Source organism: Tasmannia lanceolata, unplaced genomic scaffold, assembly GCF_043159265.1.
Source record: "Tasmannia lanceolata isolate RefF3 unplaced genomic scaffold, GAP_Taslan_0.1 ptg000006l, whole genome shotgun sequence".
In the NCBI taxonomy this organism is placed as follows: Eukaryota; Viridiplantae; Streptophyta; class Magnoliopsida; order Canellales; family Winteraceae; genus Tasmannia; species Tasmannia lanceolata.
In genome coordinates, this window is record NW_027518683.1 from 17,988,830 (window position 1) to 18,009,529 (window position 20,700).

Here is a 20,700-nt window from a genome sequence, read left to right on the forward strand (position 1 = left end):
CCCCTCCAAATCAAACCTTCTCTCAAACGCAACACCACAAACAAAACCCCTCCAATTCCCTTCTTTCCTTCATCCCCTCATTCGTTGTCCTAAAACAAAGCAATGTCATCTTCCTCATTTCCCAAAATGTTCTTGGCCCTCTTCTTGATGCTCTCTCCCCTCCTCCAAGTCTCTCTAGGTACACATTTCCTCTCTCTCTCTCTCTCTCTCTCTCTACTTATTGATGAATTTTGTTTTAATTATGTGATTAGGTGAGATTATTTGTGAGGAATTGCCACAAAATGTTTGCGCATTCTCGATTTCTTCGTCTGGGAAACGTTGTTTGCTAGAGAATTCGGCGCAAAAGGATGGTCCGACGGAATACCTATGCCGGACATCGGAGGTGGTTGTGGAAAAGATGGCGGAATGGATAGAGACCGATGAGTGTGTCTGGTCATGTGGTGTCGATCGGAATTCGGTCGGGATCTCTTCAGACTCCCTCATGGAGCCACAATTCACCGCCAAGCTCTGCTCGACCCAGTGTTACCATAATTGCCCCAACATTATCGATCTCTATTTCAATCTTGCCGCAGGAGAAGGTAACTATGCATGATTTGTATTGCCTTTTCTTGTTTAAATTGATTCTTATTTGCAAAGAAGATTATTTTAGTTTGGTCTTGCTTGGAAATCGTATGTTAAGACTCTTTCGAAGCCATTAACCATACATTTTTTAAACTATTAATAATCATTATTTGCAAATAATCGTATTTAACTTCAAACCATTTGCATGTCTGATTATATGCAAAATTTTCAATGTTGTCGTGTGTTCAATTTTAGAAGGTCAACTTGGCCATTGATATGTGGTAAAACCATGGGAACCACATAGATATTTCATGGAAAATTCTTATAATTTTTAAATTAAATTAACATATACTATGTGAGAAAGCTTAAAATATATGTTATTATATAAGGGTATTTGGGTCATTTACTTTGAAACTGTTAGGATGAAGAAAATCTGAAGGAATGTTGTCCTTGTGACCTTGTTTCTTGAATGGTCTTACGCCATTTTACCTTTCGAGGGAAGGATTGACAAAATCGGACTAGTTTTGCAGGATTTACATTTTTGTAAAGGGAAGTGATATATTCGCCCTTTTTCTTCCTCGGGCCACCCTCGTCTAGTGTGATGTAAATAGGTCTAATTGTATAAACTAGACCGAAACCCGGTGTATAAATCCTCTATACCATCAAATTGTTGCTTGTATCCATTGACCTGGACCATCCAAGATCAGGCACCTTATGAGATGGCCGTTGGTTAAGGGGGTCTGGCCCCACATGAGAGGGCACAAATGCCCTTGCCACAGTGTTGTCCTACCATGAGAGGGCTACAGTCGTTGATCATCACTCTTTGATTCACACTTGCCCCGTCTAGATAATAAAGATGGTTTATACAGACACCACATCATATGTTTTTTTTTTTTTAATGGCACATTATATGGTTTTGGCCAACTTTCCAACTTTAAATAACAAAATTTAATATACTAGTGAAGTTATTATGTATACTTCAAAGTTATTCAAATAGAAGAGGGATGGAATTACCAACCAAGTGGTAGCTAATCACACATTTGTTATTTGCAGGGGTGTTTCTACCTCATCTGTGCGAAGTTCAACGCTCGAACCCTCACCGTACCATGGTGGAGCTTTTGAGCTCGGGGGTGGCCCCCGGCCCTATGGCCGGCGGCGAATCGTCATCTTTTGTGGCTTCGCCTCCATCAGAATCATTTGCTTCTGCTCCGGCTTCGATATAATCAAATCACGTCTTACATAGATTCCTCGCCTTTTGATTTCATGTACATGATTTCGAATAATTAGAGAATAGTGAAGTAAAAATGAGTAATAATTATGTGTTGTATTGCTTAATTTTCGGATATCTATATGCTACAAGCTTCATTGATGAATAATTTGTTCATGTCGTTCTATAATTTCCTGAAATTTTCCATCTTTTGATTTTTATGAAGAATAATGATCTAATAAGACATTTCCTAATCATAATATGATATTATGGTTCGGGGTAGTGGGTCCATTTTAGATTGCCTAGGGCAAAAATTGGAGTATCAATGGATCCATTTCAAATAAGATCCACCTATGTCTTGGTCACAATCAGTTTGGATCCCTCATCGGTTGGATTTTTTCGGAGTGCTTTTGGGATCTTAGGTCTGGGTCATGATCCATTTCCAATCGGACCATAACAATCCATTTGAGTGTCCCATGTCGAACTCACATTGTACACGGTTAGTGCTTAGGGTCAGGGGAGGATTGAGGGAAGAAAGTCGAGGTAGCGAGGAAAATCTAAACAAAAAAAGGAAAAATAAAATGTTGTTTGTCATTTTGAGTAGGGTTTTTAAATGCTACAAAAATACCTTCAGGAGTAGACATAGATGAACAAAAATAAGAAGGGAATTTTCATATGTTGACAGTTCGAATCTAAGATGTTCCAGCGGATTTTGTGGTTAGTTTGGGTTCAGAGTCATCACCAACTCCACATGTGCGTCGGAGGGATCCGGCCAACACGGGCTAAAAGAGGAGAATCTGGAGTCGTCGGCGGGGGCTGGACGACTCCATCATCCTTGACAGGTGGTAGGTCACGGCTTGGTTGAATGTGTGACCCTAACTTAGGCTTCAAGTTCGAGACATGAAACACCGGGTGAATACGCCGGCAAATCAAGCTTGTATGCAACCAGACTGACTTTTTCAATAACTTGAAAAGGCCTATAGTGCCTTGGGGATAATCTCAAGGACTGTCGAGTTGCAACAGACATTTGTCAATAAGGTTGGAGCCGCAGGTAGACCCAGTTCCCCACTTGGAACTCATGTTCCGTGCGATGGCGGTCTGCATTACACTTCAGTTCTTGTGCCATTAGTAGATTCTCCTTTAGCAGACTCAAAACATGATCCCTTTCACGCAATAATTTGTCGAAGGCTTCAACTTTTGTGGTGCCCGACACATAGGTGAGGACGTTTGGGGGCACGATTCCGTATACGGCTTCGAAGGAGCTCATTCGCATAGCAGAATGGTAAGTTGTATTGTACCACCACTCGGCCATGAAATCTATTTCACCCAGTCTTTAGGCTTGAAAACCGTGAAGCACCTTAGGTAATTTTCAAGACATTGATTTACTGCCTCTGTCTAGCCATCAGTTTGGGGATGGTAGGCAGTGTTCATGTTGAGATGGTTTCCTTGCATCTTGAAGTGGCTTCACGACCACTCACAATGGTTCGTGGCATTCCATGTAATGTGAAAACATGCTCGATGAAGTGTTGAGCGACTGTTGTTGCGGTGTAAGGATGCGACAATGTTTGGACAGTCAATCAACCACCAGAAAGATAGCATTTTTACCTTGCGATGTAGGAATGCCCTCCACGAAAATCCATAGAAATATAGATCCAAATGCGGTTACGATTGGGAAATGGTCATAGCAGACCGACCGGGGTCATATTCACATTCTTGGGCATTTGGCAAACATTGCACTCCCGTATGTATCAAATGCGGTTAGGATTGGGAAATGGTTGTAGCAAACCGACCGGGGTCGTATTCACGTTCTTGGTCATTTGGCAAACATTGCACTCCCGTATGTATCGACGAACCTGAGAATGCATTTCGGCCAGTAGAATGCGGATCTGTTCCCTTGTAGGATGGGGTGGAAGCGTGAATGACCTCCTGTAGGAGTCGTGCGAAACTCCTTGAGAATAGCATCTATAAGAGCAGAAGATGGTCTAATAAGTAGCTGATTTTTATAATAAAGCACTCAATGAAGCAGTTGATAGCGATTTGAATCTAACTCTCCTTGCTGCCATTGCTTTAGTTTTTCCTGAAGATATCCATCTGTTTTATATTCCGATCAGACTTGGTCCAACCAAATCGGAATAGACGATCGGAATAGCGACTGACATGGCATGAGATTGGGCCTCTTCTTCACGCCGGGATAAGGAATCTTTAACCATATTTTCGCGGTCCCTCTTGTGCACGACCTTGTAGTTATAGCCAAGCACCTTAACAAGCAATTTTTCTTGTGACGGGGTGGTGATCCGCTGCTCCAAAATGAATTTCAAACTACGCTGATCAGTACGGATGATGAAGCATTGTCCTCTGAGGTAGGGACGCCACTTTTGAACACAAACCACCGGGCCAATAATTCCTTTTCGTATGTCGATAATAAGCGGCTTTTCCCTTTAAGAGCCTGGCTTATAAAGGCTATGGGCTTCTCCTCTTGCATGAGCACACATCCAAGCCCATTTCCAGAAGCATCACATTCCACCACGAACTCTTTATTGAAATATAGAGAAAGCGAGAACGGGAGGAGAAATCATGACTTGCTTGATCATTTGAAGGCAAGGTCAGCTGCATCACTCCAAGCAAATGCATTCCTACGCAAAAGGGCTATAAGGGGGGTTGCGGTCTCACCGGAATCCTTGATAAAATTTTGATAATATCCAGTGAGACCTAGGAAACCAAGATAGTCAATACTTGTCTGTCCAAGCTTGCATTTTGACAGCTTGGCAAAAAGATGATGATCTCGTAGAGTGTCAAGGGCTATTTTCAGGTGTTCCAAATGCTCCTCACGCGTCTTACTATAGACCAGTATATCATCAAAGAAGACAAGTATGAAGCATCTAAGATTATAAGGTCGAAATATATCATTCATGAGGCATTAAAAGTGGAGGGTGCATTAGTAAGCCCAAAGGGCATTACCAAAAACTCATAATGACCCTCATGGGTTCGAAAAGTTGTTTTGTGAATATATGAGGGATTCATCCGAATCTGATGATAACTATATTATAAATCTAACTGAAAGAACCAATCGGCCCATGTAATTCAGTAATGAGTTCATCAATAACAGGGATAGACTTATCTTTAATGGTGTCTTGATTGAGAGATCGATAGTCGACATAGAAACGCCAACTTCCATCACATTTCTTGACAAGTAGGACAGTTGATGAGCAGGAGCTTTGGCTTGTTTGAATGATACCGTCATGAAGCATGGTTCAGACTATCTTCTCGATCTCATTATTTTGATAGTGTGGGTACCGATAAGGCCGAAGAAACGTGGGCTTGCTGTCTTTGTGAAGTGGGATTCGGTGATCCTGTGTCCGAACTGATGGTAACCCCTGGGGTTCTGAAAAGACGTCCTTGAATCGATCAAGCAAACTCTTCAGCCCTGGCTCCATCACAGGTTCTTCGTGGGTCATCTCTAATCCGATCCGTTGAAGGAGAAATCCTTGCTTGCTTTTTCTCATGTTACGACCTACTTCCTCTTCTCCAATCCCTTTCATATTAGTAACCTTCTTACTTTGTATTGTGTATCTCTTTCCGTTATGAGAAAACTCCATAGATAATTTGGATAAGTCCCATGCAATCGGTCTAAGAGTTCTCAACCAATACACTCCGAGAACCACATCACAATCCCCCAAGGGAAGGATGAAGAAGTTAGTACAAGCCTTAAAACCTTGGACCCAAAGAATCAGGTTGGGACACTTCCCATTGCTCATCAGCCATTCTCCATTGGCCACCATAACCTCCACATTCCCTTGTAGCTTCAGTCCAGTCTTCACGCGCACCCATGGGTCTAAGAAATTATGGGCACTACGTGTATGAGTATAGTGATTTGGGTCTTATCAATAACGCCTTCGACACACATGGTTTGGCATGCTTCTGCTCCAGAGATGGCATGTATAGAAATATCTGGCATTGGGTCACCCACTTCTTCAATCGGGTTCAACTCGTCACCTCCAAACTCGCCATCTAATTCATCTTCTTCTCCACATTCAATAAGGAATAATTTTTCTACTTTGCAACGATGCCCTGAGAGGTACTTCTCATCGCAATTGTAGCAAAGTCCTCGATCACGGCTTTACTTCTCCTTTGCAGGTGTCATCCTTTTAATAGGAGGCAAAGCGGTCCTTGTCTCTAAAGCGCCTTACATGGGCATAGGTTTAATGGGCTCTACCCAATTCTGCGGACGTCATGCAGCTACTTTTTCATCTTGCAACCGGGCCAAGCCGATTGTTGCTACCAACATTGTTGGCTTGAACATTTGGACATCCAAGTGAATCTCCTCTCGTAGGCCGCATATGAAACAACTAGTAAGGAAAGCTTCCATAAGTCCTTCAGTACGGTTCAGGAGCTTTTCAAATTGAATTTGATATTCTCTTAGGGAAGAGGTCTGACAAAGCTTGGCCAATGCCCCAACAGGATCCTCGAACTCGGTTGGGCCAAATCGGGCACTCAATGCTTGAGTAAACATGACGTGTAAATGGATGTCTTCTCAAGCAACGATACCACTTGCCTTGTACTTAGAAGGAATCAACGTTTAGCCATTTATTTTGGGGTCTTTTGTGGTCGGTGAAGAATATAGATCCAGCCAGAGGGATCAAAGGTTTGAAAGTTTAGCTTGATCGTTCTCGATTGGATGGACCCAACCAATCCCATATGAGACGGATCTCCCAAAAGACGGATCTCCACCATCTTTGCGAGCTTGACGAAAATCGGAATGAATCTTGGATTGTTCTTCCTTCTCCTTCTGGATTGACCGAGACAGTTGCTTGTATTTAACATCCAACGCCGCTAGCATATGAAGAATCTCTTCCTGACGAGCCATCATCTCCGGAAAGCGGTCATCCTTCTCTGCTCGGTCGGACACGGTGACCGAACCGGCTTTGATTTCACTGATGCCGAGCCTAAAAAAAGAAAAGAAAAGATTGATAGTGTGGTTCACTTCGAGGGGAACCCAACCTCCGAATATAAGATGAAATAAAGTTCTCTGTTATTTCTTCCAAACGTTCTGTAACAAAATTTATAAAGAAAATCACCAACAACCAAGAGACTCCTATAGCAACTCAGGTGAACATAACAAAATCCTATCCATTAACATTCAGATCCTTTGGATCCATCGATCGGTCCATGTGTGAACTATCACTAGCTATATTAGGCAAGTTAAGAAGAGTTTGTTTTTATCTGGACTTCTAGAAGATAAGGCCATAAGAGTTAGATTTTATTTCTAAGTTGGTAGTGCTAACCAAGGGAGATTCAACTATCCTCATGTACTTAAATACTCGAATCGTGTGAATAAACGGTGCGGTGCGTATTTACGTTTCCAAACAGCAAAGAGTGCTATTCACATTAGTTTTGTTTCTTTCTTATATTCCAATAGTGTTTTCTTCTTCAAGATTAACCAAAGTGTTTGGTATGTTGGCATGAATTGAAAAGCTCAACAATACCAATTACATCTATTGGAAGGAAGTCGTGTTTGGATTCATATATTCAACGCCAGGATCTATGGGAGATAGTGAATGACAACGACACCGAGGCACCAGAAAAGGGAGCAGATACGCTGCGGAAGTGGAAGATCCGTGATGGAAAAGCGTGGTACATATTGAAGGCGTCAATACAGAAGGAGTTGATAGAGCATATTAGAGATGCGAAAACTCCGAAACAAGCCTGGAAGGCACTCTCGTCTCTCTTTTCATGGGCGAACGATGCACGTTTTCCTTTCATGGAGAACGGGATTGATTAATTAATACAAGGTAATTTATCAGTTTCTGATTATTTTATGAAAGCTAAAAACTTGTGAAATGAGATATCTCAATTAAACGATGAGTCTAAGATTAGTGAAAGCCGGATGAGAATAATGATTATCCGCAACTTGAAGCCCGAGTTTAGCGGATTTATCACCGCTATACGTGGTTGGCCAACTCAACCGTCTCTCCTAGAGTTGGAGAATCTCTTGATTAATCAAGAGATGTTGGCAAGACAAATGGCCAGATTGTCTGTGAAAGAAAGTGAGGAGGCGCTTGCAGTGGATAGCGAGCATAAGTGGCAGAAAATAAGAAGCCAAAGGATGGCTATAAGAGAGATGATCGGGCTAATAACAATGAAAAATCACAAGAAAAATGTACTTATATTGTTATTGATGTGGCAAGCTTGGACATATTAGAAGAAATTGTCGGGCTAGGATTGAGACTGATGATGAGAATTTTATCGCCGAATCTAAAGACAAGGAGAAGGATGACGATGGTGAATGGGACATGCAAGCTTCTTTTGCAAGTGATGTGGCAGTGGAAGAGACTGCTACAGAATATGACTTTGAGCGTGAGGTTTCTTTTGCACTAAATGTTGCAGAATCTCCTGTTGTGGAAACTCAAGTGTGTGCAATAAGTTCTTCTGAAAAGAAGACTATTGACTACGAGAACGATTGGTTGATTGATTCTGGATGTTCGCACAACATGACTGGAAATCGAAATAAGTTTATGCGGTTGCAAAAATATGATGAAAATCATGCGGTTGTCACGGCGGATAATTCTATCCATGCTGTGAAGGATGTGGGTGATGTGACGGTTACCTCACGGTGTGGTGAGGAAAATAACATCCTCAAAGATGTGTATCACGTACCGGGTATGGCAAAGAATCTAATATCGGTAGCGCAGATCACATCAGTGAGCAGATATGTGCTATTTGGACCAGATGATGTAAAGGTGTTCGAGAAAGTGGATGTTTCTGGTAATCCAATTATGTGTGGGAAAGGGGATGGAGACGATGTACGTACTATCAGCAGAAACGGCTTATGTTGATAAAGCTCGTCGTAATTAAACTCCAAAGTTGTGGCATTCGCGCATTACTCATGTCGCATATGATAAGTTAAAAATTATGGCGAAACGAAACCTTGTTAGAGGTTTACCACTTCTTGAGAACCACGGAGATATGATTTGTGTTGGATGTCAGTTTGGAAAAGCATACCGTCAACCTTTTTCTCGATCAGAGTTTCACTCAAAACGACCATTGGAGTTGGTTCACTCTGATGTGTGCGGTCCAATTAAGCAGAAGTCTGTAAGTGGAAACCGTTATTTTCTTATATTTGTTGATGATTTTTCGAGATATGTTTGGGTTTATTTTCTACAGGAGAAATCTGAAGTCTTTGAAAAGATCAAAGATTTTCGTGCACATGTAGAAGCATAAACGGGATTCAAAATTGGTTGTTTGAGAACTGATAATCGTGGAGAATACACTTCTCAGTTTCTTTCCACCTATTTGAGGGGTCATTAAATCAAAAAGCAATTCACCTGTCCTGAAACTCCACAGCAGAACGGAATTGCAGAAAGAAAGAACAGGCATTTAGTTGAGACATGCAAGAGTATGTTACATGGGAGGAATGTTCGTCCTCAATACTGGGCAGAGTGTATACGCACGACCGTATAGATAACTAATCGTCTTCCGCAATAACGACTTGGTTATGAGTCGCCTTATCAAAAGCTTACTGAAAGGAGGCCATAGTTAGACACTTCAAAGTGTTTGGTTGTATTTGCTACATGCTTGTACCAAAGCAGATGAGGACAAAAATGGAGAAAGCGGCAGTTCGAGCCATGTTCATTAGTTATGATGAGCAAAGGAAACGGTGGAGATGCTTGGATCCAGGTACAAAAAGGGTCTATGTGTCAAGAGATGTGGTGTTCGATGAAGCGTCGTCATGGTGGTCTGTGGAAAACACCGCCATGCCGGATTCAACTGATTTGATTGGTAATTTAAAAGAGAGATTGGATTTGATTGTGCTACCACAGGAAAATCAAGGTGTAGCGAATCCGGATTCGATCCAAAGGGTGAAAATCACGGTTGATCTCTCACAGATGGATGGAGATGTGTTAGAGTTGGAACAGGAGGCGCCACGTCAAAGTTTGACCGCAACCCCACATAATGGTAGTTTGACGAGCAAGAGCTCTAGTCCATGGAAGACTCGAAAAAGTCCGTCGCGTGAGAAAGATGTTCCAGCTTTACCAGGAGAGTTGCGACCATCGCAACTTGAAAATTTTAAAGAGCGTGAGTTTAGTGCATCTAAACCACGCAGATTGACGCGTATTCCAAAGGCGAATCCGAAGTACGCAAATTTGACTTGTTTTTGTAATGTGGAGATTCAGCATTTTTTGAAGATACAAAAGGTGTCAAGGTCTCAAGGAGTAGCGAATTGATAGATGGTGAAAATTTTCACAGAACAAGGAACTTAGCGTGGCTTGTGGAGAGTTAAAGCTGAGGGGGAGTGCTAGAGTCATCACTGATTCGTGCACGGCGTCGGAGGGCGGGCCGACGGATTTAAATCGTAGTTATTTTGGTGAGTCGGTGTTGAAGGGGAGAATTGTGAACTATCACCACCGACTCTTTTATTTGTTTTTTTTTAAAGGTTGGTTTATCAGTAGCTATATTAGGCAAGTTAAGAAGAGTTTGTTTCATCTGGACTTCAAGAAGATAAGTCCATGAGAGTTAGATTTTATCTCTAACTTGGTTGTGGTAACCAAGTGAGATTCAACTATCTTCATGTACTTAAATACTCGAATCGTGTGAATAAACGGTGCGGTGCGTATTTACGTTTCCAAACAGCAGAGAGTGCTATTCACATTAGTTTTGTTTCTTTCTTATATTCCAATAGTGTTTTCTTCTTCAAGATTAACCATAGAAAGTTCACACCATTGACACCCTTAGACGGGTACTGTTTAATTTCCTGCTAAGAGTGCTCTTCAAGTTACCATATTTCTCATCAGAACTATATTATTATAAAGTATAGACAATTCATATTTAGTATTAATTTCGTACATTTCTTAGATGAGGCTGCTTCACCTCTGTGTCGCATTGCATCACCCATAAATCAGCCTTTCAGTTTTTTGTGCAGAGCTTTGATTAAAAAACATGTGTTTTAGTAAGATTAATCTCAGCCATTCACAAGAAAACGAACGGCCGATTTACAGGCGATGCACTTAGTCGCCGAGGTGGAAGTAGCTCTTCTTAGATTTTTGTCTAATTTTTATTCATTTAATTTTATGAAGTCTTCTCAAATTTTAAGGGAAGTGATATTTTAAAACCCCTAACTAGCGGTACACTTGGTTAGTAGGCAATGTTTGGCAGCCATGAAAACTTTTTCCACGGAATATTAGTTTATCTAGTGGTGCAAGAGAGGCAACTAGGCAAGGATGGTAGGGGAGGAAAAGAATTGAGAGGGGTGAGTAAGAAGAGGGTGAGAAGTGGCTGAAGCTCTGAGAAAAGAAAAAGTCTACTCAGAATAGAGTTTTTATTTTATTTTATTTGTTCTATTTTTCAACCACTTTGGGCCGTCTCTTCACTCCTGCCTCTCAATTTTCTCCCTCTCCCACTCTCTCACCACTTAGTTCCATGAAAATAAATTTCATGGTTACCAAACATGGCCTAGGGAAACAAATAATCCATGAACTTCTTTTTTTCACGATTGCAAGTTGTTATATAACCGACAGTCATGACCGTCGGTCGGTGCATATGCCAATGAACATTACCGACGCTTTTGGTGATCGTCACTAATGCTACCGTGCCTAAAAATACAATATTCAGCGACGTTTAGTAAACCGTTGGTGTATCTAAATACACCGACACTAAGGACCATTGGTGAATACATCTTTCAATGACATTTTCTAAGCGTTGGTAAATACACCGACGCTAAGGACAAGCTGAGCCTTTTGACAATAGCATTAGCATAACTCATTTAGTGTAGCAAAGGGTAGATATTGAGTTGGTTTATCTTCCATTTATGTACGCTTGATATTATGGAGATAGTGATAAATGAATCACAGATCTAAAAATCAAGTAGAAGTCTCACATACCCGCTCTTATTACTTTTCAGTGGACTACATTAGAGCTCTTATTACTTTTCAGTGGACTACCTTAGCCTAGAGCTCTAATTACTTTTCAGTGGACTACATTAATTTACTCATGATGCAGAATCCCCAACAACAAGATAGATGGGAAAACTTTTGAAAAAAGAATCTGGTAAACGGGTATTGTACAAAGAGAATAAAATATACAATATATAGTCAATAAAATACTCCCATGTATATGAAACATATAATAGACCTCAAATTAGCTAAGCAAAACTGCAATAGAAAGTTGTGCCCAAAAAAATTTATTTCCATAGGATGATCCTAGCCTTCAGATCTATAGAGATTTCCATAACATGCAGTTCCCCTGTAGATCGGAAGGCTAGGATCATCTTATGGAAAGGATTTTTGCGGGCAAAACCTATTTACATTGTGGGACATCAAATGGACAGTTTGGGTCAACATATGGTGTGTTGTACAATACTTTTTTTGGAAAAACTGAACTATGCAAGCTTACACCATATAAAAGCTCTAAAAATCTAGGGGGTTGTGGGAATATCACAATGCAACCCCTAATATTCTTTGCATAAAGGGTAATTTTGTCATTTTGAAATTTAAAATCATCTTACGTTTGATTTCCGTCAACAGACCGTTAAGTTTACCCCATTTGCAAAAAATGGCCAAATGTCATTACTCTTTTTGCAAATTAGAAAACCATGTTACTCTTCCCACAAATACTACATAGTAGGTTACTCTTTTTGACATGCAACAAGGATATAAACAGAAGAGTAGAGAATAGGCACCTCAATAATATGATCCAGAGCCCCCACTGCCCACGTATCCACTACCATTGAAGCTGCGCCTAGAATACAGTGAGGAACAAGAGCCACTGCTAACCTATAAATTAAGGAGAATAAACAAATAAACTGTAAATCAAGGAGGAATAACTAAAGAAACTATGTACAAGCAAAGGGTTATAAACTTACATATATTTAGAGAATCGGAGGTTGAGTAACAAGATGTTTCATTCATATTAGTACGACTACAAGTACCCACCCCCACCAATATACTACTACAAGTACCCACCCCCACGCCAACATACTACTAAACCCCCACCGACAACACAACATACTAGTAAACCCCCACCACCACGACCATCACCACCCCAACCAAGTAAAATAAACAGAAATAAAATCAGATGTTATTTAATTCGAACGGTTTTTGCCATATGAAACAATGTAAGAAATATCATTGTTTGTCAATATCGAAGAGTAGAGAAGTGATCAATTAAAGTCATTATTGAAATTACCTCCTCTTCCCTATATATTGCGTTACTTTTTGTCCCACCAGTGTGTTTTATCATTTGTAAGGCGCGATTCGCTTTGTGTTGAACGCAAAGGTCCTAAATCATGACATCCAAAAAATATTCAATTTCATTCTTTTATAAGTAGAAGAACCCAAAATTTATTTAGCATTGAATCTTACCTTTGATGCCTGTGTACTCCAGTGGGCACACAGGACTCGGTACTGCGACTCAATAATTCTATCTAATGGCGGCGGAAGATCTTCGTCAAAATAGACTGTATCCAGGGTACACCTCCATTCCCTCCACTTCCTTGAAATTGTTTGCAACAACCCAACCCTTATGGCTATCACCAAAAGCCCATTTTTCCTACATTACATGTAAAAAAAATAAGACCGGAGTATGCTATAATTGGCAATTTGATGATGAAGAAACAAAGACAAATATGTCTCTCATTTCAGTATACCATAACAAAGATGATCTTTGTTTTTCTTAGGTATCTTCCTCCAGTCAAGAATAGTAAGCGGCAATTTATCGCCCATAGAAAAACCCTAGAAAAAACAATTGAAACTGAAATAAAAAACCTAATATTTAAGATAAATCTGAGAAAATAAGATTCAAAACCCTTATTTTCCAAGGGAAAAAAAAAAGAAAACGAGATTCAAAACCCTAGGGCAATGTGAATAAATGAGATTCATACCCTTTCTCCTTCACCTTCTTTTGTGAGAAAACCAGATTCAAAACCCCTTCTCTTGAAGAAACCAAAACCCTAGAAAAAAGACAATTGAAAATGAAGATCAAAACCCTTAAAAGCAAATCAAAACCCTAGAAATAAAATCACAAATACCTACCTTTTGAGGAAGATGCCGGAGAGATACTCGCCTGAGAGAGAGGGTTACCGAAGAGATAGTCCACATAGAGGAGGGTGAAAACAGTGCGCGGGAGGGAGAAAAAGGATATGCGTGCGTGGTCCATCTCTTTTAATTTTGGGTTTTTACTAAGACCTTCACCGAGGGTCAATAAAACCCGCCGGTGTAATTAGAATTACCGACGTTTCATTGAACGTAGCTGAAAACAAAGCCAGAAAGTGATTATTCCTAGAATTACCAACGTTTTGTTAAACGCCGTTGAAAACAAAGACAAAATTTGGTCCAAGCCATGGGATAAACACATGTTTTGCGACGTTTTGGTAGCAAACGCCGCTGATTAGCAACATTTAGGGACGTTTAGTGAACGCCGGTGATTATTCCTAGCAACGGGACCGCATGAAATTTACATGCACCGGCGTTAACCAAATAAACGCCGGTAATTATATCATTTAGGGACATTTTCTGGAACGTCAGTAAAAGAACGCCACTGAAGGTGAACTTTCTTGTATTATATCTTTATCCCATACGGATGTGGCTCTTTGGCTTAAAGTCATGGGTATGCTCCCCATTGACGCGAGTTCAAATCCCCCGTAAAGGGAAGTGGTGATATTCTTGTTCAAACAAAGAAAGGCGTCAAGCGCATCTCCAATATTTTTTATGTTCCCGGTCTAAAGCACAATCTCTTTAGTGTTGGTCAATTTCTAATGAAAGGGCACGATGTTCATTTCAAGGAAGATGTATGTGAAATCAAAGACAAGAATCATGTTCTCATAGCCAAGGTGAGAATGACTCAAAACAAGATGTTTCCTCTAAAGTTTCAAAGTGAAGCTTTTCCTTGCTTCAACACTATTGTCAAAGATATGTCATGGCTATGGCATCTTCGCTATGGGCACTGAGCTTTAGCACTTTATCTCTCATGAACAAGAAGCATATGGTGAGAGGCATGCCGAATATCGACCGCCAAGATCAAGTGTGTGAAGGATGTGCACTTGGAAAGCATCAAAGAGACTCTTTTCCCATTGGAAAGGCATGGAGGGCATCAAATCCTCTTGAGCTAGTGCATTCGGATTTATGCGGGCCTATGCAAACAATATCAATTGGAGGTAATCGATATTTTCTCACCTTCATTGATGATTATAGTAGAAAGATATGGCTTTATTTTCTTAGAGAAAAATCGGAAGTCTTTGGATGCTTTAAAACTTTCAAGAGCTTGGTTGAAAAGCAAAGTGGTTTCATGTTGAAAACTTTGCGTTCTGATAGAGGTGGTGAATATGTTTCTCATGACTTTGAGAATTTCTTGAAAGAGAATGGGATTCGGCATCAACTTACCACTCGGTACACACCTCAACAAAACGGGGTTGCCGAAAGGAAGAATCGGACGATTATGGAATTGGCTAGAAGTATGTTGAAAGCTAAAGGGATGCCTAATATGTTTTGGACGGAAGCCGTTGCATGTGCTATTTATCTCTTGAATCGGGCATCATCAAAAAGTGTTCAAGGTATGACTCCTCAAGAAGCGTGGAGTGGTCATAAGCCTTGTGTTTCTCACTTGAGAATTTTTGGTAGTATTGCCTACTCTCATTTGCCGGATGAAACAAGAAGAAAGTTGGATGATAAATCTGAAATATGTATCCTTATTGGATATAGTGAAAGTTCAAAAGCGTACAAGTTGTTCAATCCCATGACTAAGAATATTGTCATAAGTAGGGATGTGAAGTTCAATGAAGAAGAATGTTGGAATTGGAATCAAAGTGAGAAGAAGAAAGAAGTTTTGGTAGATATGGATGAAAGCAAAGATATTCATGATGGTGGAATTGAAGAAAATGAAGAGGATGTGGCTCCTACTATCACTCCATATTCTTCTCCATCTTCTTCGGCTCCATCATCTTCATCGTCTTCAACAAGCCCTGACTCTCCTCCAAGGAAGACGAAAAGCATAAGAGAAATTTATGAAAAGTCTAGAAGAATTACCGATGAAGAGTTGGCAAATTTTGCTTTGTTTGCCGATGCCGATCCGATTAGTTTTGAGGAAGCATGTCAAGAAGAAAAGTGAAAGCAAGCAATGAATCAAGAAATGTGTTCAATCCAAAGGAACAATACTTGGGAGCTAACGGAGCTTCCAAATGGGCAAAAGACTATCGGTGTGAAGTGGGTTTACAAGACAAAGTTGAATGCAAGTGGTGAAGTTGAAAAGTATAAAGCTCGCTTAGTAGTAAAAGGCTACAAGCAAAGGTATGGCATTGATTACAAAGAAGTGTTTGCTCCCGTTGCTCGTCTTGAGACAATTCGTATGGTTCTAGCTTTGGCGGCACAAAATAGTTGGAAGGTTTATCAAATGGATGTCAAATCGGCATTCTTAAATGGGTTTCTTGAAGAGGAGGTGTATGTTAATCAACCTCCCGATTATGTGAAGAAAGGTGAAGAAAGCAAAGTGTGCCGATTGAAGAAAGCTTTATATGGCTTGAAACAAGCACCAAGGGCATGGTATAGTCGAATTGACGGATATTTCATGAAGAATGGTTTTAAAAGGTGTCCTTATGAACACACCCTCTATATCAAAGAGAACACTAAAGGTGAGCTTTTAATTGTTTGCTTATATCTGTAGACACCCACATTTTGCTTTACTTTAACCAACAATAACCTAATATATGTTTTAGGTCATTAATATCTTGATCTGACTTTACGGATCATCAATCGGGACAAAATAAGATAGGGTCACTTCATAGCCCGAACCCTGATTCCATTCCGAGACCCGATTTCCGTAAATCGTTAGATCAATGGCAGATCTTGACCTGGGTCTAACCATCCAAAACCACCTAACCTCTCCTCTCATCCTAACCATCCAAACCTCACCTAACCTCACCTAACCTCTCCTCTCATCCTAACCATCCAAACCTCACCTAACCTCACCTAACCTCACCTAACCACCTAACCTCACCTAACCTTACCTAACCTCACCTAACCTCACCTAACCTCCTATCCCATTCTCCTATAAATACCCTCTCATCCCACCATCCAACAAAAAGAAGAAAAAGAACCCCTCTCTTAGAAAATTCATCCCTCTCCCTCATCTCTTCAAGGGTTCGGCCATCCTTGCCGGATCGGGTGATTTTATACGTTGGGTGATATATATCAAAAGCAGTCATTATCAAGCAAGGAATCATCTTCAAGGAATTACCATCAAAGAAAAATCAAACACAAAGTGGGTTTCCAAAGAGGTAGGCATTTATTTCAATTCTATGTAGGGTCTGTTTTCATGCATATCTTTTACTTTAAAAGAAAAACCATGTTAGGAAGCATGTAGGGTCTGTTTTCCCCCTGGTTAGCCTCTGGTTAGACCCTGGTTGCACCCAGGTTCGCTGCTGGTTGCACCCAGGTTCGATGCTGGTTGCACCCTGGTTCCCTACTGATTCGCACCCTGGTTCCCTGCTGGTTGCACCCTGGTTCCCTACTGGTTCGCACCCTGGTTCCCTACTGGTTCGCACCCTGCTTCCCTGCTGGTTGCACCCTGGTTCCCTACTGGTTCGCACCCTGGTTCGATATTGGTTCGTACCCTGGTTCCCTGCTGGTTCGCACTCTGGTTAGACCCTGGTTGCACCCAGGTTCGCTGCTGGTTGCACCCAGGTTCCCTGCTGGTTGCACCCTGGTTCCCCTGCTGGTTCGCACCCTGGTTCCCTGCTGGTTCGCACCCTGGTTCCCTGCTGGTTCGCACCCTGGTGCACCCTGGTCCGCACCCTGGTTTGTACCCTGCTTCCTCCTAGTTAGACCATGGCTAGTCTCGGGTTTGCTCCTAACTTAGACCCGACTCACTTGACCCTAACCATTAACCCAATCCAACCAAGTCATATCCCAACACAATCCGAGTCGCATGTCTGAATCCATTTGGCCGAATCTCATAAGCCCGCCCACTTTGAATTCCGAAAATTCAAACCCTTGATGATTCCAATATGCTCAATTCTTTGATGCAAATTCCCAATTCCAAAATCCCATTGCTATATCAATGTTTTTGAATCTCAAGTCCAATGCTCAAATACAAACCCGATTCCTGATCCAAATACCAAACCTGTTTTCCAAAATCCAAGCAACCTCCCCAGTGGAACTACGTGTGGCTTGATCCCCATCACGGGGTACGTAGGCAATTTGGCACTCCCAAGTTCAGTCGCACCTTTCTCTATCTTTCCCATTCCCTCACACTATTCATCATCTCGATTCATCTCGTGTCTCTCGGAACCATTGGATTATGGTTTCCGTCGTAAGGACCCTTAGAGCCCAATTTAGGAACACCGGTGTCGTGTCGTGTCCTAAGTTTTAGGGAGTCTTAGGTTTTAGGGAGTCCTAGAGTTAGGAGTCCAGCCTCATCACGGACGTTTGCTATGTATAGCAACCGTGCCATAGGTCTAGTTACACTAGTCACCCAATCTTTCCCTAGGACAAGCCTAGTAAACTAGGATGTAGGCAAACCTGCATTAGTCTAAGGGACCATTTGCATTTAGATGAGAATCATATAGCATCTTAGATGAAATCCTAAGATAATAAAATCCTCAACTTGAATTAAATAACTTCTCCTAAAACTGTTGAAACAGTCAATCCCGTCTAGGTCGGTGTCCTAGTTGAGTTAGGCATAAGTAGCTTAGCTTAGGTGCACCGAACTACGTCGACTCTGATCCCAGTAAGGCTTGGGTACGTAGGCAGCTTGGATGTCTGATGGCATACCACCCGCGAGTCGGCACCACAAACAAATTGTGGTGTTTTGTATATTAATTTTCTCGTAAATACTTAATCAAATCACTTAGGACTTTCCATGAAATTAGAATTCTAGGAGAACTTTCACTTAGATTGAATCCAGACAAATTAATAAATCAAGATACACATTTAGGATTCTCATTGAAATTAGATCATAGGATGCATGTCACTTAGTTCGCACATTAACATAGAGTTGAATGAGCCATTTAAAATAAATTTAAAAGAGTTAGCTTTTGGAATCGAAGACCGATTATCGGGCAGGAATGGTGCATGTGGCGGATAACTCCCCATACCTTCCATTCTCGTAACCAGGTAGCGAGTCTAGATTTCTGGTTAATTACGGGTCCTAGATCCCACATCTAGGTGGCGACTCTGTCAGTCTCTTTCGTGTGGAATTCGGATTGCCTTAGTGATCCCAAGTTCACAGGAAAGATTAATTCAAATCAACATTAAAATGCACACGCCAATCGCGTGGAAATGAGAGACCAAGAGAGAGTGCGAGGCGGCTCGCGCCCCACCCCTCTCGCGGGATCCGGGTACCACAGTCTGGCGACTCTGCTGGGGATCACCTAACTTCATTAAAATTCCAAAAGATAATTCATTTGAATTTAATTTAACTGGCTCATAAGAACTCTATCTCTTGTATACTTGTCAGATTAGTTTGTCTTGTTTTATTTTCTCATCACATTTTACTCAAACTTAATCTAACAAAACCTGAAGGCATCATAGATCGCGCGAACTTATTGCACACACTTACATCACTTGCATCTAAACTCTTGCATCTCACGTGCACACACGTCCTATTTTAGGAACCCGGAGTGTTATCTAGCATGGTTGACTGGGATTTCATCACCTGGTGCCTCTGTGCTAGAGAAGCATTCCACCCTTAGCCTGGTACCTTTATGGTACGTAAACGGATCTCTTGTTCACGTACTGATACGCCGGACACTGGTACAGTATATCGAGCAGGGATTCGCGCTAAGGGAACTCTTGGCCTTACCCCTAGATTAACCTACACATGCATGTAGTATACGAACACATGTGCATCACGTGTGTGAGCCTAGTTTAGGATATCCTACCCATTGGTGTCTAGATTAGGCCGTGGTCCATCTTCCAATGGTCACGATCGGTCCTTATATACACGAACAAAGTCATGAGTCGAGATTCTCTCTCCACTCCGATAGATTAGGATTAAGGTTGATGCCTTCAGGTAACACTGATAAACTGTGAAAAAAAAAAAAAATTCCCTTTGGGTTAGGATATAAATCCCATCATTTCCAAAGATCTCATAGGATTAGTCATTCATGATCTATCCGTTGAAAGCAATCTTATGCTATCTCATCTAATCTTTTGATCGTGCGCCTTTCGTTCTTCTGTCATACGATTCGATCGTATCTTCATGCCATCCCCTAACTGGCAGATGCAGAATCTCACAATCTTTCGATTATGCGTTCTCATGATCTGATCATGCCTGGTCCAGATAATCCAATCTTGCTTGTACCCCTGGTCTGTTCCTCCTCTAGAGGCTACCTTTTTCAAGATTATTTTGCTAAGTCCTTCAGAGTTCACTCTCAGAATCCTTGAGCTAGGGGCATTTCCCTATGCGAATCAGTCATCATTGTCCAAAATTGAAAGTATCAGCCATGATGATGTTCAGAACGAACCAGCCTTCGCCGAGCCTTCAACGCCAAACAGTTGCAGCAGTTAAAGTTTTAGTCACTTACTATTTTATGTTGAGTCAGTCATCATGGTCAGTATAATTGTTGAGTCCGGTCTTACAGTTAAAGGTCAATGCCTAGTCCAGGCAAGTTATCTTCTGTTTCCCTTTCTTATTTAGAGTTGTGAATCCTGAGCATGTTCAGGATAGGTCGTCTGATGTAATAGCTTTTCTTTAAATAAAATTTCAGTCAGTTCCAAAAAGTTCACTTGTGTCTGTTCTTAAGTGTGCTTCTGATCTTAAAATAAGACTCCCTCTTCAAATGAGGACAAAATTGACGAAACTCCACTTGAGTCACAGCAATTACTTGAACGAGAGGAGGAGCGCCAATCCCAACCTTTCAAAGATGAAATTGAAATGATAAACACTGGCACTGAAACCTTGATCCAATAAATGCCGATTGAAAATACATTACCCTCTGAAGAGTGTGA

The 20,700-nt window shown here is 41.2% G+C and overlaps 1 protein-coding gene across 1 annotated transcript; it reads left to right on the forward strand.

Annotated features, from left to right (window-relative positions):
• LOC143879983 (uncharacterized) lies at positions 1-1,937 on the forward strand. Its single transcript, XM_077382723.1, has 3 exons — positions 1-178; positions 252-578; positions 1,615-1,937. The coding sequence occupies exons 1-3, from the start codon at positions 103-105 to the stop codon at positions 1,782-1,784; spliced, it is 573 nt and encodes a 190-aa protein (XP_077238838.1). The 5' UTR covers positions 1-102; the 3' UTR covers positions 1,785-1,937.
• The last annotated feature ends 18,763 nt before the right edge of the window (positions 1,938-20,700 follow it).

Bases quoted from the DNA above. Each gene is read 5' to 3' on its own strand.
- LOC143879983 (XM_077382723.1), top strand. From the start codon at position 103: ATGTCATCTTCCTCATTTCCCAAAATGTTCTTGGCCCTCTTCTTGATG. The intron at 179-251 runs GTACACATTTCC...TTATGTGATTAG, and splicing joins CCTCCTCCAAGTCTCTCTAG to GTGAGATTATTTGTGAGGAA. The intron at 579-1,614 runs GTAACTATGCAT...TGTTATTTGCAG, and splicing joins CAATCTTGCCGCAGGAGAAG to GGGTGTTTCTACCTCATCTG.